Here is a 14,552-nt window from a genome sequence, read left to right as displayed (position 1 = left end):
GAATTTTTGATTAAACAAAATTAATTTATTTATTTGGCAGCGTGAAGAACTGCATTTAAAATTACTCGAAAATTGACAGAGAGAGATAGTCCAAATCCATTTTATGAAGCTAATTTTTATTCATATTCAATTTATATGAAACGATTTAATACTCGTCTTTTCAAAAACGAAAACGGTTACACCTTACACATGATATTTTTATTTTATTATTATTTTTTCCTTATTCATCGAAGCATTTCTGACCTTGCCCTCGACGTTACCAGAAAATCCGGTTCGATCACCACATTTCTCACACGTTTGTGAGGACCCTACCCCTAAGAGCCGAGAGCACTAACCAGACTTGAGAATTAAAATTTTTTCTTGCACTAAAAGTAGTACTAACATAACAAAAACAAGAAGAAAATGAATAAAAGAACAAAAAATGTGCTTTAAAGACAAAAGAATCGAGTTGAGACATCAGACAGCTGCTGAAGCGTTTCGTGATCGTTTGCAAACAAAAAACTAAAGAATACGCGATGACGTCGCAGCAAGTAAACGCTTTGGTATAGGTAGTAGTGGGTCGAAAGGCGGGAAAGAAAGGCCACAAATAATAAAAGTAAAATAGAACTGGAAGTATGTCGTGTAATAGAACATTCCATCGAAGGCGAGTGACTCAGCTATGAATTCCGGTCTGACAACTTCTTTGTAAGGTGCGTTGGTGATAGTAATTGCAAAATAAGAAAAAGAATTAATGATTCTATTTTGTTGATGTCGAAAGAGAAGGGGGTACAGTAGAAGATGATCATGAGACGTGCTGGGCTTGAGTATCGACTGCAAATCGGTTACATAATTTTCTTTTAAAAATAAAACTGGTTATGCAAAATTTATTGAGAAGGTTAAACCGATGTATTGTGCTCGTGTTATTCTAGTTTCATAAATAATGCTTTAATGATCATATTTATTGAAAAAACTTTTTTTTTTTTTTTTTGAAAAGTTGTACTTGGGATCTTCAATCCTGCGAAAATAATGAAGCATAATAAATTCAGTATCGTATGATTTACTTTGCTTTAAATGATGATAATACAGAGTTGTTTGCTTACCTTCTGACAATATCATTCTTTAGAAGTAAAACATATCGTAGAGTATCTATCGTATGAAGTAATGCAAGGTAAGAAGTAAAGTAAGTGAAGCTTTATAATAATATAAAATAGTAGAATAAGAATACACTATACATTTACCACACTTAATGTTACAGAAATGAAATAGACAGGAAAAAAAACTTAAAAGCCGCAAGAGAATGGGTCAGCTGTTCAACGATGATTATAAAATAAAATAAATCTTTCCATAATGAGTCGCGGTGGTTCAGAGGATAGACCAAGTGCAGGGACCAAGATTCGAATCCTAACGCTGGCTGGTAGATTCGAGCTTGACTCCCGGCACGAACCCACCACAGTGCTGACCTTGCATCTTGTGGTTTTCCTCTCTATTTAATGCAAATGCGGTTAATCTTCATCCATAAGTCCTCCACGATGGCTAGTTTCATGGCCCCAACACTTAATGCAGAAGTTCCCTTGTGTTTTGGATTGGGTTCAAAATCAGAAGGCTATGGGGTTGAACCTTGATTGCCGTTAACTCAGAATTGGGTTGGCAACTACTGTGCAATACCGGTTATAAAAAAAAAAATTAATAAATTTTATTGAGCTTGATTGTGAGTAATATAAGAATTTGGTTTTATGCACAAAATGTGTTGACCAACAGGAGAAATGAATCAATTATACACCTTGCATTCTTTATTCTCTAAAGTAAATATTGTAAGTCGATATTGTAGGATAATCGAACAACTATACAGCAAAATACAGGATGGGCTAAATAAAATTGGTTTTGGTAAATAATTGTAACTTTGATGTGCGTGATACGGAGTCTTTGCTTATGTATATAACTAACTGCCCTTAGCAGAAATGCACAAAGGTTCCTAGTCCCCAATCAAAGGGTTAAAAAAAGGGGGAAACTATTTTTTTTAAATGCTTGTTGTTAAGCTACAAAATTCATTAAATTGAAGAAATCGAGGCAATAAAGTGACAAAACCACTCTTTTTCAACAAGTGACATTTTAACCTTGAATTGTTACTTACTAGTTTTCAGATAAGTACTTAACAAATTTGTGGAACATTCTATGCATATATTGTATCTATTTCTTCGATGCATCTTATTGAATTTTTGGAAATCGTGTTTTTTTTCCCACTAAATACCTCTCTAGAAAAATTAGAAAATATGACTCATTATTTCCTTGATCCAATCCGAAAATAATATATCATGTTATATTATCAATATATTACTGTTACATAAAACAGATGAAATTTATGAGCAGAGGTGGAAAAAACTAACGTAAAATTTAAGCAAGCTTCCGGAATTATCAATAGCGCATTCTATATGTATACATCTTACTTGATTTTTGGAAATCGTGTTTTTTACCCCACTAAAAACCTCTCTAGAATAATTAGAAAATGTGCACATTATTTACATTTCTCCAATCCGGAAATTATAGAACATGAAATGTGATCAATATTTTACTGTTATATAAAAAAGCATGAAATTTATGAGAAGAGGTGGGGAAAAAATGAACGTAAAATTTACTAGCGTGGAACTGAATTGTTTGAAAACGTGATCACCAATTCAGTAACAGTTACAACAATAAACAGGCAATGACAACCATTCGAGCTGAAAATCAGCTCGACCGAATCGGACGACTGAAGTAAAGTGTACGTCGGTTGAATCGAAAGCGACGTCACTATCTTTTTCAGGGTGAGATGATTTTTTTCTTTCTTTTCTTCTGCCATTGTTGATGCTTCGTGAGAGGTGAAAGTCAGGAAGAAGACCAAAAAAAAAAAAGGTAATAGGAAATCGCAAATGAAAAAATTTACACTTCAGTGAATTCCGTAACGAAAAATTTCTGATGATAAAAGGTAATCCACCTGCCTCTGAATATATAGCAGAAAATGAACTGTTTAAAGGACAGGATGAGTAATTGTTTTCTTAAAAATAACATCTACCTTGCAATGATGCATAAATTGATTAAATAAGTTCTTGAAGTTTAACACAGAACATTTTTTCTTTAAAACTATAGTAATTTTCCCACAATTATTTACCTAATTTTATTGTCTCACAATTATTTATTCGATTGTTGTTGTTGTTAATTTACTTCGCACTAGAGCTGCACAATGGGCTAATTATTTATTCGAAAGCCCCTGGAAACTGGCAGGAACAGAAAAGTGTGGCGACGGACTTATTCAAAGTCGATTTTAATCCCTTGTATAGGACTTTTACCGGCTGTCGTTGGTAACTCCTAAGTTGTACTGCAAAAGCCGGGATAGCCTGGTTGGTAGGGCACTGAGCCCATGTCCAAGAGTTCGTGGGTTCGAGCCCCACCGGCCGAAAATTCCCCGTGTTGTAAATGGTGACAGATGCACGTTAAATCTGTCGAGTCGCAAATTCCTCTATGTTCCCTTAACAAATCAATACCTCTCGGGGTACTGATCCAGAAGGTTCCTTGTCTTCTGGATTGGTTCAAAACTACAAGGCTACGGAGTTGGACCTTAGTAGTCGTAAACCCAAAATTGGGTGGGCTGTTCAACGACGGATGTAAGAAGTTGTACTGCAAAGGCTTGGTTAAAATCCAAACTGTATTCGGATTTAAACTAAGTACACAGAACTTACGCACATGAACATGTGGGATGCTTCGTGAAAATGCTAAATATGACTAATGTTTGATGTTTCAATGTTATCTTTGTGAGACATCCTGAATATGCATCGTCCTCATCACTACCAGCGGATATTCTTTTGCATTTGTATGAAGCGTTTATATTATTAAATGAATTTATACTTAGTCCCATAAAACTATACTGATAGAGAAGAAAAGACTATGGAGTAACGATGAAGATGAATCTAAACTAACGATGATTCACGACTAAAGAAAAGACTAAAGATGAATCATGTACAAGTTCTGACAGATTATTTAAGACGCGTTGCTTGTCTGAAAATGCAATTGGGGACTTGTTTTATTTAAAGATGCTGTTCTGTCATAAACTGTAACATTGCAAGAGTTTTTCTATACTTATTTTATTTATATATTTATTTTTTTTTCCCTTTTCAATTGTTGTTAATTTATTGTACCTCATGTCAAGGACGCTTGCAAATTTGCTCAAAGAATTATCTTTTGTCTCTACAGAATGGTATAGTGATCGAGATCACAGCACGAAATTTGTCTGTTTGAAGAAAACTACTTTTATTACATTTTTTGCTGATAATAGATGTCTTAAAAAGATATAGTTGTCCAGTAGACGAGCTCAGGAGGTAGAGCGTTCGCCTCCAATGAGGGGTAGTTCCATCAATAAGTCCTTCACGAAGGTAAAATTTCTCCCATTACTTGATCCAGGAGTTCCTTTGTCTTCTGGATTGTGTTCAAAATTACAAGCCGACAGAGGTGAACATTGGTAATCGTTAACTCAGAATTGTGCCGGCTGTTCAACGCCGGCTATGAAACAAAATAATAGACGAGTTGAAAAGATTTTTTTTATTCTATTGGAGAGTGTAACAGTAACCGATTTTGTAATCCCTTCAGCGTCATTAATCGAGTTTCTTTGGAACTTTTTATTTAATTAATTGTTTCTCTTTTGGTAAATACTTTTTGAAAATGTAACTCGACTCAAAACACTGTTTTTTTATTTCTACATATGTGACATTTTTCTTCAGATTAAAGAATTGACAAGTTCAGTGGAAAATCTGAGAACATAAATTCATCGGGAAAACGCTTATGAAATGTTAAGGAAAATGTTAAGGAAATATAGTAAGTAAATCAATTTTAAACCATACGTTATCCAATAATAATTTACTCAAAACGCCCAGGGAAAGAACAAGATTAATTAGCTTAGAAAATATGATGACGAGGCGTAATAACCAGAAAAATTGACCATTTCTCATGCTACCACACACGTGTTATATGTCCAGAAATATATAAAACCATTTTCTAAGGTTAAATCCATAAGTTCAAGCTGCTATTTGTATGTCTTTCACAAGAAATCTGCCTCAAAGATGTAATTTGTATGAGATACTTACCATAACGTTGATAGACTGTTCACCCAAACAAGCGGTACTATCTTGCTATCACGAGAAGTACTCACTGACTATCATAATTCAATCTGACTATTATAGAATAGTTGAGTAGTAGTAATATATATATTGGAAAAGTCAGATCACCCGATATCTGCACATGTTAACTCGATGGGAATGCTACTAGAATTACAGTGAAAAAGTTGGTTGATTCTAATGCCATTCGCCACATGGGCAAACCTGCTTGGTGAAACCGAGCAAATTTAAGGCAGAGAGTGCGTTTCTTGTTTTTCAGTGGTGCTATCAATGGCCAAGAATTCGGCTTCTGCCACATCATGCGTCGCACCCGTTTATAGGGCGGACCCATTCATTCATCCACAGATCGTAATTTTGACCTGAATCAGAGAATGATCGATCTCCAACCCAGTACCCCCAGAGGTTTTGATTTGTTATGGGAACATGGAGGACTTTCGCGACTCGACAGATTTAGCGTGTATCAGTCACTTTACTCTTCGGCCAGTGAAAAAGTAGCAGGCACTCCTATTCTGACAATTTAATAATTAGGAACAGCCGACCAGGTGGCCGAGTGGTTAGCGTGTCTGACTGCGGAGCCATTGGCCGCGGTTCGAATCCTGCTCAGGGCATGGATATTACTTTTTCTCTCTGTGTTCTATGTCCTTTCTCCTTTGTGTGAATGTGACCCGCCCTATGAACGGGTTTCTGGTTGTGTGACGTGGGCGACGCTGCTCCACCGCCGTGGCTTCGCCACAGGTGCCCACTGGGTAATGAGAAGAGAGTAGCAGTTCTGGCGTTTCTGTGGCCAATGGAACAAACCCCAAGTGCCCGCCATTGAAAAAGTAATAATAATTAGGAGCATTCGAAGAAATTGATTTGTGACAATTTAAGAAAATTAAACACGTAATTTAGATGTGATGTTGTTAACTTTTTCCGCCGCTGCACTGCAGCTTTCTTCGGCCCAGCATAGACTCACATCAATGGGTAGGGGCAAAATCGAATAGTACCTATTTTTCCCCACGAGAGGAGATGTTATCAAAACGTTACACAACAATTCTACTATTGGAAAAAATCCTTACGGTTTGTTAAGGTATGAATCTTTAAAAAAACTTATAATAAACTGGACTAAAATAATTTTTGTAACCGTAATGACTAAGGCCTGGATTTTGATGATATTTGCATTTTTGGACATTTTTTGTCCTTTAGAGCATTTTTTTAGATTTATAGGGCATTTTTCATTTAATTTTTTGGCTTAGTTTGCATTTTAAAACATTTTTTAAATTTTTTGTTATATTTTTCCAATTTTTATTATTTTTTTATCATTTTTTATTATTACACAGGCTTTCAAACAGTGAAGAAAATCTCTAGGATATTAACAGGTGAAGCAGCATCTTTTCAAATTGAAGAAGAATTGTCAGTAAGTGAGACCGTCTTTTTCAAGTACTCACCAATAACATCAGTAGACGTTGAAAGAAGTTTCTCCAGGTATAAAAATTTACTTTCAGACAAGAGACGCTCGTTTACATTTCAAAATATCAACAAAAAAATTTTATAATCCAATGTAATTCTGATATTTAGTAATATTATTAGATGGAAGTTGTTGTATTCATTAAAGTTTCTATACAAAATGAAAATGTTTTAGAGTCAATATATTTTCCTTTTTTTGTTATTTTAGGATATAAAACATATTTTTCAAACTTTAATGAACGTAGAACAAGTATTGCATTGCCTTATATTCTTTGAAATGACTCATAATAATTTTAAAGAGTAAAATATTGTTTTAGTTCAATATTTTGTCATAAGGCATTTTCAGCGCAATTTTCGCATTTTTAAGGGCATTTTTCGCACTTTTTAAGATCATTTTTCGTTTTTTTAAGGGCATTTTTTGCACCTTTTAAGGGCATTTTTTGCACTTTTTAAGGACATTAATTGGGATTTTTTAGGTCATCAAAATCCGGGCTCTAGTAATGACCAATAAATAAGGCTACCTTAAAAACAAATAAACGTAGTAAAACGTAATAGTTGACATAGTAAAATGAACTTATTTACCCAGACGCAGCGAATAACAGCACGCCAATAAGGTAAATCCTTCTTCTTGACTAGTAAAGTGTAATTCAGAGTTTGTCCGCTACGAATTTCGACACAATCGCGATTCCAATCCTTCTCTATTTTAAGTTCTTTTTTTTTTCTTTTTTTAGCTTACTTTCCTTTTCAAAATTTTTGTATATTTTTTTAAACTATCACATGTACAAAGCTATCATTTGATTACGATTACCTTACAATGTTTTCTCTACCACACACATACATATAAGACTTTTATTTCCGACTAACATTGAGAGAAAAGAAGTGAGGCTGTGTCTATATCTCAAACCAAGAACAGAATAGAAAAAAATAAGATACCATTAGCAAATTTTTGCCAATAGTATTATACTAATAGTGCTATATATACAAAGCATAGGGACTCTGAAATACTTTAATCTGGAGCTCGTGAAAGCTTTGTTTGGTCTCTTACCAAATACAGGAACGAGAGTAGTTCTTTATTTACGTCACAATAGAGTTTCATTATAGGCTATTGGCAAATGGGTACCAAGAAACATACTTGAGGATGAGCTGAAGATATGCCATCACAATTTTCACCCTCTGCAGAGGATAAAGTTCTATCCCCCCTGCTTTGGTAGCATGGTAGCACGACGACTTGCGAGCAATGTCGAGCACTTTACGGTAGAACAGTTTAACAAGGATCGATATCGTGTTCCCTCCGTCCTTTCGCAGGCTGATATGAGAGTCACCCACCAGCATATTAACCACTGCCAATGATGCTTGACTTCGATGATCTACAGGGAATCCTGTCTTACGATCAGCTAGCTCATTGTGAGATTACCAAATACAGAATTAACACAAATGAATGACCGGATTTTAAATATTAATTTTTTCAAAATTGCCTCACTTATTACCATATATGGCAGTACTTTTACCTTCGTTACTTGTACCGCCGGTACAAGTAAAAAGTACGTACTTTTACTTGTACTTCGTTACTTTTTAACTTTAGTACTTTTACTTGTACTTTCGTTACTTTTTTAGGGAAAAAGTACAAGTATTTGTAACGGAAATATCGAATGAAATCGTTACTTTTTTCTAAAACTCGGTAAGCCATCTAAGAAAAAAAGAAGAAGAAAAATTAAATTTAAAAAAAATGCTTATGTTTTTGTTCACGCCTTGCCTTGCTACTTAATAGATGGCGCTGTTAATATACATATACATTTTTTACTTCTTTTCTTTTTTTAATAAATACAGTCCATGTCGTCGTGAAGTGTGGTGCATTTTTTTCTTGTGTAGAGATTTTCTTGTGTGTGTATAAAACATTTTTGGTCCGACATGAGCTCGGAGGTGTTAGTCAGTGACTAGGGAATGTGTTTTGTGAATTTAAAATTGTGATAGAGGTCAGTGAAGTGTCCTTTTAAAAATAAAATGAAAATCGTGATTTCACATGTGTTGCGTAGGAAGTTAAAAATTATGGCTTATTAATTAGATTCTGAAAAGGTAGTGGTGTTAGTTTGTTGTGATTTTCAGGGTAAGTGGAATTTCGATTAGCTGTAATTTGAGAATTGTGTTGCTTTGTTTTTTTGAATTGAATTAGTTGTGCTTTCGTTTCTGCCTAGTTTGGTTTATATCTTTTTTGTTTTATTCGATTGTGTTTTTTGTTTCTTTTCGGTCTGTGTTGAGTGTTTTTGATATGTATTGCCTTAGTAGAGTTGCTTTCGTTTTGTGTGTTGTTTACATTGTTAAGTAATTTCGTTTAGTAATTGCTTTCGATTTGGGTGTGGAGTTTAAGTGATAGCATTTCTAATTTGAAAGTGTTGTTTTTGCAGTGACGGATATTAATATGGCACTTAAATTGAATTTTAAAAAAGATGAGTTGATTATGATTGCTCAGGAATTAGGTTTAATAATTCCAGATAATCCTAAAATAGTAGATTTAAAGCTCTTAATTGAAAATAGTGATATAGTTAAAACTGATATTGAGTTCGTACGTGATTTAATTGGGCATGTTTTAGAAGAAAAAAAGGAAAAGTTAGAAAAAGCTAAACGAGAATCGGAACAGGAAATAGAATTAGAAAGATTAAAGTTAGCTCAATTAGAAAAACAGTTAGAGTTGGCGAAAATTAGTGGTAACCTAGCTAATGCATCTCAGACTACAGTGAATGGAGAAACAGATTCAGATAGTTTGGAAAGTTTAATCAAAAGTGTTAAGGTTTTAACAATTTCAGTGCCGGCTAAGTCAGAATCGTTTAATTTATTTTTCAATTCGTTAGAAAAAGCGTTCGAAAATAAATCAGTGCCTAATAAATATAAAGCCGAAATTCTGTTAAATCTTTTAGGAGATAGAGTTAGTAATTTATTAGTGTATGTTAGTCAGGGAGATTTGTGTGATTACGAAAAGTTAAAAAATTTGGTTTTAAAAGAATTTGAACCTACTCCCCAAGAATGCCTGAATAATTTTAAAAGGGCTAGAAAATTACCGTCTGAAAGTTATGTCCAGTTTGCTTCTAGACTATGTGCATCCTTTGACTATTACTGCCAAATACGTAAAGTTACGGATTTTAAATCTTTATGCGATCTTATTGTTTCTGATAAAATTTTCGAAACCCTTGATCGGGAATTAATGACTCACATTGGGATTAAGCAAGGTGAAACCTTTTTCTTACCTCACCAACTTGGACGTGAATGTGATATTTACTTATCATCGAGAGGTAAAGGTACAAATGAGTTAATCAATCGGAATAGTGCTGGTGAAATAAAACGCGTGGGAGGAAATAAATTTCAGAAGTATTCCCCTTTGCGTGCTGACAAAAATATATCTAAAGTGTTTGTTGCGGAGACTAATAATTCGAAGTGTGTTCTGTGCAGAAATATACATCCCCTCGCTACCTGCCCCCAATTTAAGACTATGTCAGTATATGAGAGAATTGAGGTATTGAAAGGGAATAATCTTTGTTTTCGTTGTTTCGCACCCCACAGGTTAAGTGAATGCCCTTCAAAGAAAAACTGTTTCTGCTCTAAGCCTCATCATACGATGATTCATTTCCCGCGTGAATATTTTAATCATCCCACTTCTCAATTCAAATTAGATGCCCCAGCTTTCGTTCCAAGGAAGAAAGAGGAAACTTCGGAAGTGACATCGCAACCGCAAATTGTAGCGACTAGCCTTGAGAAAAAAAAACCTAAAAACGTACTTCTGAGTACAGTTCGCGCACATGTTAAAAATAAATTTTCTGAGTGGATTGAAGTTAGATGTTTGCTGGATGTTGGGTCTCAATCATGTTTGTGTACTAAGGCGTGCGCGCAGAGGTTGCAATTAAAATTGGAGAAAATAAATACCGTGGTTTCGTGTGTTAATGATGCAACTATGGTAGTGAACAATTGTGTTAGAACTTTAGTGGCAAATAAGGATAAGAGTTTTGTTAGAGAATTATCGATGCTAGTGGTTGACAAAATTACTGATCTCATTCCAAATAGAATAATTGATGTGGATGGTAATGTTTCAGAGTTCGTCTCATTAGCTGATAATAATTTTAACAAACCTGAGAAAATTGATATGTTATTAGGTGCGGAGGTGTTTTACGAATTGTTGAGGCCAGAACGATTTTATGCTCAAAATTCCAAATTGTTGTTGCAAAATACTGTGTTTGGTTTTGTCGTGAGTGGCAGCGTTGATCAGGTAGAAGATGTTGGTCATGTTCATTGTGGGTTGATTCTTGACGATGACTTGAATAAAACTTTAAAACGATTTTGGGAAATTGAAAATGTCGAAGTAGAAATTGCAAAGGATACAGAGGCGTCTTTTTGTGAGGATCATTTTGTAAGCACCCATAGAAGAAATGCCGATGGTAGATATGTAGTTGCAATGCCCTTGAGTAAGGATCCGTCGTGTCTTGGACAGTCTAAGAACATAGCTTTGAGGCAACTTAATTGTTTGTGGAAGCGTTTGTCTAGGGACTCAGAGTATTTGTCGTTATATACGGATTTCTTGCGTGAGTATGAGGAACTGGACCATTTGGAAAAGGTGATTGAAGAAAGTGAGCCGCCCACACATTACTACATACCACACCATGGAATATTACGCCCTGATAAATTGACTACTAAGATGAGAGTCGTCTTCAATGCTTCATCTCCTACTACAACAGGCCTAAGTTTGAATGACATTTTAATGAAAGGTGAAGTAAAGGAAGATGTGTTTGAAACAATTTCTCGTTTTAGAAGGCACAAATATGCCTTTACTACGGACATAAAAAAGATGTATAGACAAATCTTGATAGATCCGGATCAAAGAGACCTTCAGAGAATAGTGTGGAAGCCTGGACTCGATGCTGAAGTTTCAGTTTACAGATTGAAAACAGTAACTTACGGAATGTCCAATGCCCCCTTCCTTGCAATAAGAACTCTGCAACAACTGGCCGAAGATGAAAAATATAGATATCCTTTGGCTTCGGAAGCTCTTCTGCATGACACCTACATGGATGATGTTGTAAGCGGAGCCCAGAATCTAGAAACTGCCCGTCAATTACAACTCCAATTGCGAGATTCTCTGCAGTCATGCGGAATGAAACTTCACAAGTGGTCTTCGAATTCTAATCAGTTGTGGAATAGTTCATCTTCATCTGATGTCGAGCACTCATTTTCTATCGATAATGACTTATCGGTCAAAGCTCTGGGCATCAGCTGGAAGCCATTCGAAGATAAGTTTGTTTATAAGGTGTCAACTGCAGTAAAATCATCGTTCACAAAGCGTGAAGTTCTCAGCGTGATAGCTAAATTATACGACCCTCTTGGTTTTTTAGCACCAGTCTTGACAAGAGCTAAAATCCTATTACAGCGATTGTGGCAGCAAAAACTAGATTGGGATGAAGTTCTGCCAAATCCAATCAGCGAGGATTGGAATGATTTTGTGACAACTTTAAAGTGCATCGAGGATGTGAAAATTGATAGATTCATTCTATCGGACAAATTTCAACGAATTGTCCTTCAGGGATTTGCAGATGCATCTGAAGCAGCCTATGGAGCTGTAGTCTATCTTCAATGTTTCACTTCAACGCATAGTGCTAAAGTGACTATTCTCGCGAGCAAATCACGTGTATCACCAATTCGAGTGATTTCGATTCCCCGTCTTGAACTGTGTGCCTGTGTTCTTTTAGCCCAGCTTGTACAAAAATTACGTGCATCTTTACGATTAGAAATTAGTGAAACGGTACTTCATACTGATTCTACGATTGCATTAGCGTGGTTGAATACACCTGCGAACCACCTGAAGACATTTATCGCTAATCGTGTGTCCAAGGTTCAAACCTTGACAGAAAACTGTCACTGGGCCCACGTGCCGTCATCTCTTAATCCTGCCGACCTTGTTTCCCGTGGGTTAAGCCCTCGTGATATTCACTATCAAAAAATTTGGTGGAATGGCCCACCATTTCTGGAACAAGGTGAGTTATTCAATGAGCAAACAAGCTCACCCATGACGAACGAATATGACTACTCTTGTGAACTAAAGACAGGTGTTGATTCTGATACTCCAGTTTTTAATGTTTGTATTTCAACTAACTATAAGTTATCTCTTTTATATGATTTATTAATTGTAAGTAATAACTATGTGAAAATTCTTCGTATATTTAGTTATGTGTTAAGATTTGTAATTAATGTTAAGCAATCTAATTTAAAGAAATCTGGACCTCTTAGTGTTTCAGAGTTAGACCAAGCTGAAAAGAGTCTGATCAGAATGGTCCAAGAAGAGGTGTTTTTAAATGATATTCAAGGTTTAAAACAACAGAAGGTTGTTCCCCCTAAGAGCAAATTAAAAAATCTAAATCCCTTCCTTGATAGTGATAGAATATTGAGAGTAGATGGACGACTGGGTAATTCAGATTTACCTTATGATGCTAAATATCCTGCAATTTTACCCCATAAACATAAATTGACAAATCTAATAATAGTGCATTGTCACATTAAAAATCTTCATACTGGGGCATCTTCCCTTCTGCACTTAGTTAGAGAAAGGTTTTGGCCTTTGGGTGGTCGCTCTCTGTGCAGAAAATTAGTGCGCGAGTGTATTGTGTGCTTTAAAGCAAAACCAATTGCGATGACTCAACTAATGGGTAGTCTTCCCAGAGACAGAGTAGTTCCAAATTTTCCCTTTAATTGCTCTGGAGTTGATTTCTGTGGTCCTTTTATGATCAAATATCGAAATCAGAGAAAAGGTGTGCTCCATAAAATGTATTTATGTATATTTGTATGTTTTGTAACAAAGGCTCTTCATATAGAGATGGTATCGGATCTAACTTCGGAGGCTTTCATTGCCACTCTTAAAAGGTTTTTTGCTCGCCGTGGTAAGAGTTCTAAATTGTATTCCGATAACGGTAAAAATTTTGTTGGCGCAAATAGGGAAATTAATAAGCTTTTGAGATTAGTTAAGCAGCCAGAAGAAGAGCTCTCTGCCTTTTTGTCTAGTGAAGGTATAGAATGGAAATTCATTCCGCCGAGAGCGCCTTCCTTTGGTGGCTTGTGGGAGGCTGCCGTAAAGTCTGTAAAATACCATCTTAAAAGAGTTGTTGGCAAAGCATTTTTGACCTATGAAGAGTTTTTAACTGTCTGTATTCAAATCGAGGGAATTTTAAACTCCCGACCCTTGTGCCCTTTATCGAGCAGTGTGGACGATTTAAATGCTCTTACACCAGCTCATTTTCTGATAGGCAGATCAATGAACTCGATTGTTGAACCTAACCTAACCATGTCAAAGGAAGGTACACTCAGGAGATGGCAAAACGTGACAAAATTAGTACAGCTTATTTGGAATAAGTGGTACCGAGGATATTTAAATGATTTACAACAACGTAATAAGTGGCAGTTCAAAAAGTGTAATATTAAAATTGGTGATTTAGTGATCCTCATCGAAGATAATATGCCTACCTTTAAATGGCCCTTGGGTAGAATCGTAGAGATATTTAGTGGTACTGATAATTTAATCAGGGTCGTTAAGGTTAAAACTCAACATGGAGAGTACAAGCGAGCCATCTCGCGAGTGTGTCTTCTTCCTATGCCAAATTAAACTTATTTTATTGTGAAATATATTTTTTCAATTTATTTTGATTGTTGTTGAATGTTAATAACATGTCAACGGGGGGTGAATGTTCACGCCTTGCCTTGCTACTTAATAGATGGCGCTGTTAATATACATATACATTTTTTACTTCTTTTCTTTTTTTAATAAATACAGTCCATGTCGTCGTGAAGTGTGGTGCATTTTTTTCTTGTGTAGAGATTTTCTTGTGTGTGTATAAAACAGTTTTTTAATTTATAAAATTAATGTTCAATATATATGCATTTACAGCTAACTTCGTGTTTAAATACCTTCTGTTTCAACTTATACTGCACATTCAATTATTTTTTACTAGCTCAAAGATC

General features: G+C 35.3%; 1 protein-coding gene and 1 long non-coding RNA gene across 2 annotated transcripts; both read left to right on the top strand.

Annotated features, from left to right (window-relative positions):
- The first annotated feature begins 476 nt into the window (after nucleotides 1-476).
- On the top strand, nucleotides 477-6,749 carry LOC122274064 (uncharacterized). Its single transcript, XR_006227867.3, has 3 exons — nucleotides 477-1,159; nucleotides 4,728-4,821; nucleotides 6,440-6,749. It is a non-coding gene; the product is annotated as an uncharacterized LOC122274064 (long non-coding RNA).
- A 2,233-nt stretch (nucleotides 6,750-8,982) lies between these two features.
- On the top strand, nucleotides 8,983-14,196 carry LOC147808123 (uncharacterized). Its single transcript, XM_087166893.1, has one exon. The coding sequence runs from the start codon at nucleotides 8,983-8,985 to the stop codon at nucleotides 14,194-14,196; it is 5,214 nt and encodes a 1,737-aa protein (XP_087023019.1).
- Nucleotides 14,197-14,552: the final 356 nt, after the last annotated feature.

This window comes from Parasteatoda tepidariorum, chromosome 6 (genome assembly GCF_982258835.1).
Source record: "Parasteatoda tepidariorum strain Cologne lab strain chromosome 6, Ptep-v5.0, whole genome shotgun sequence".
Classification (NCBI taxonomy): Eukaryota; Metazoa; Arthropoda; class Arachnida; order Araneae; family Theridiidae; genus Parasteatoda; species Parasteatoda tepidariorum.
This window is presented reverse-complemented; position numbering and strand designations above follow the sequence as displayed.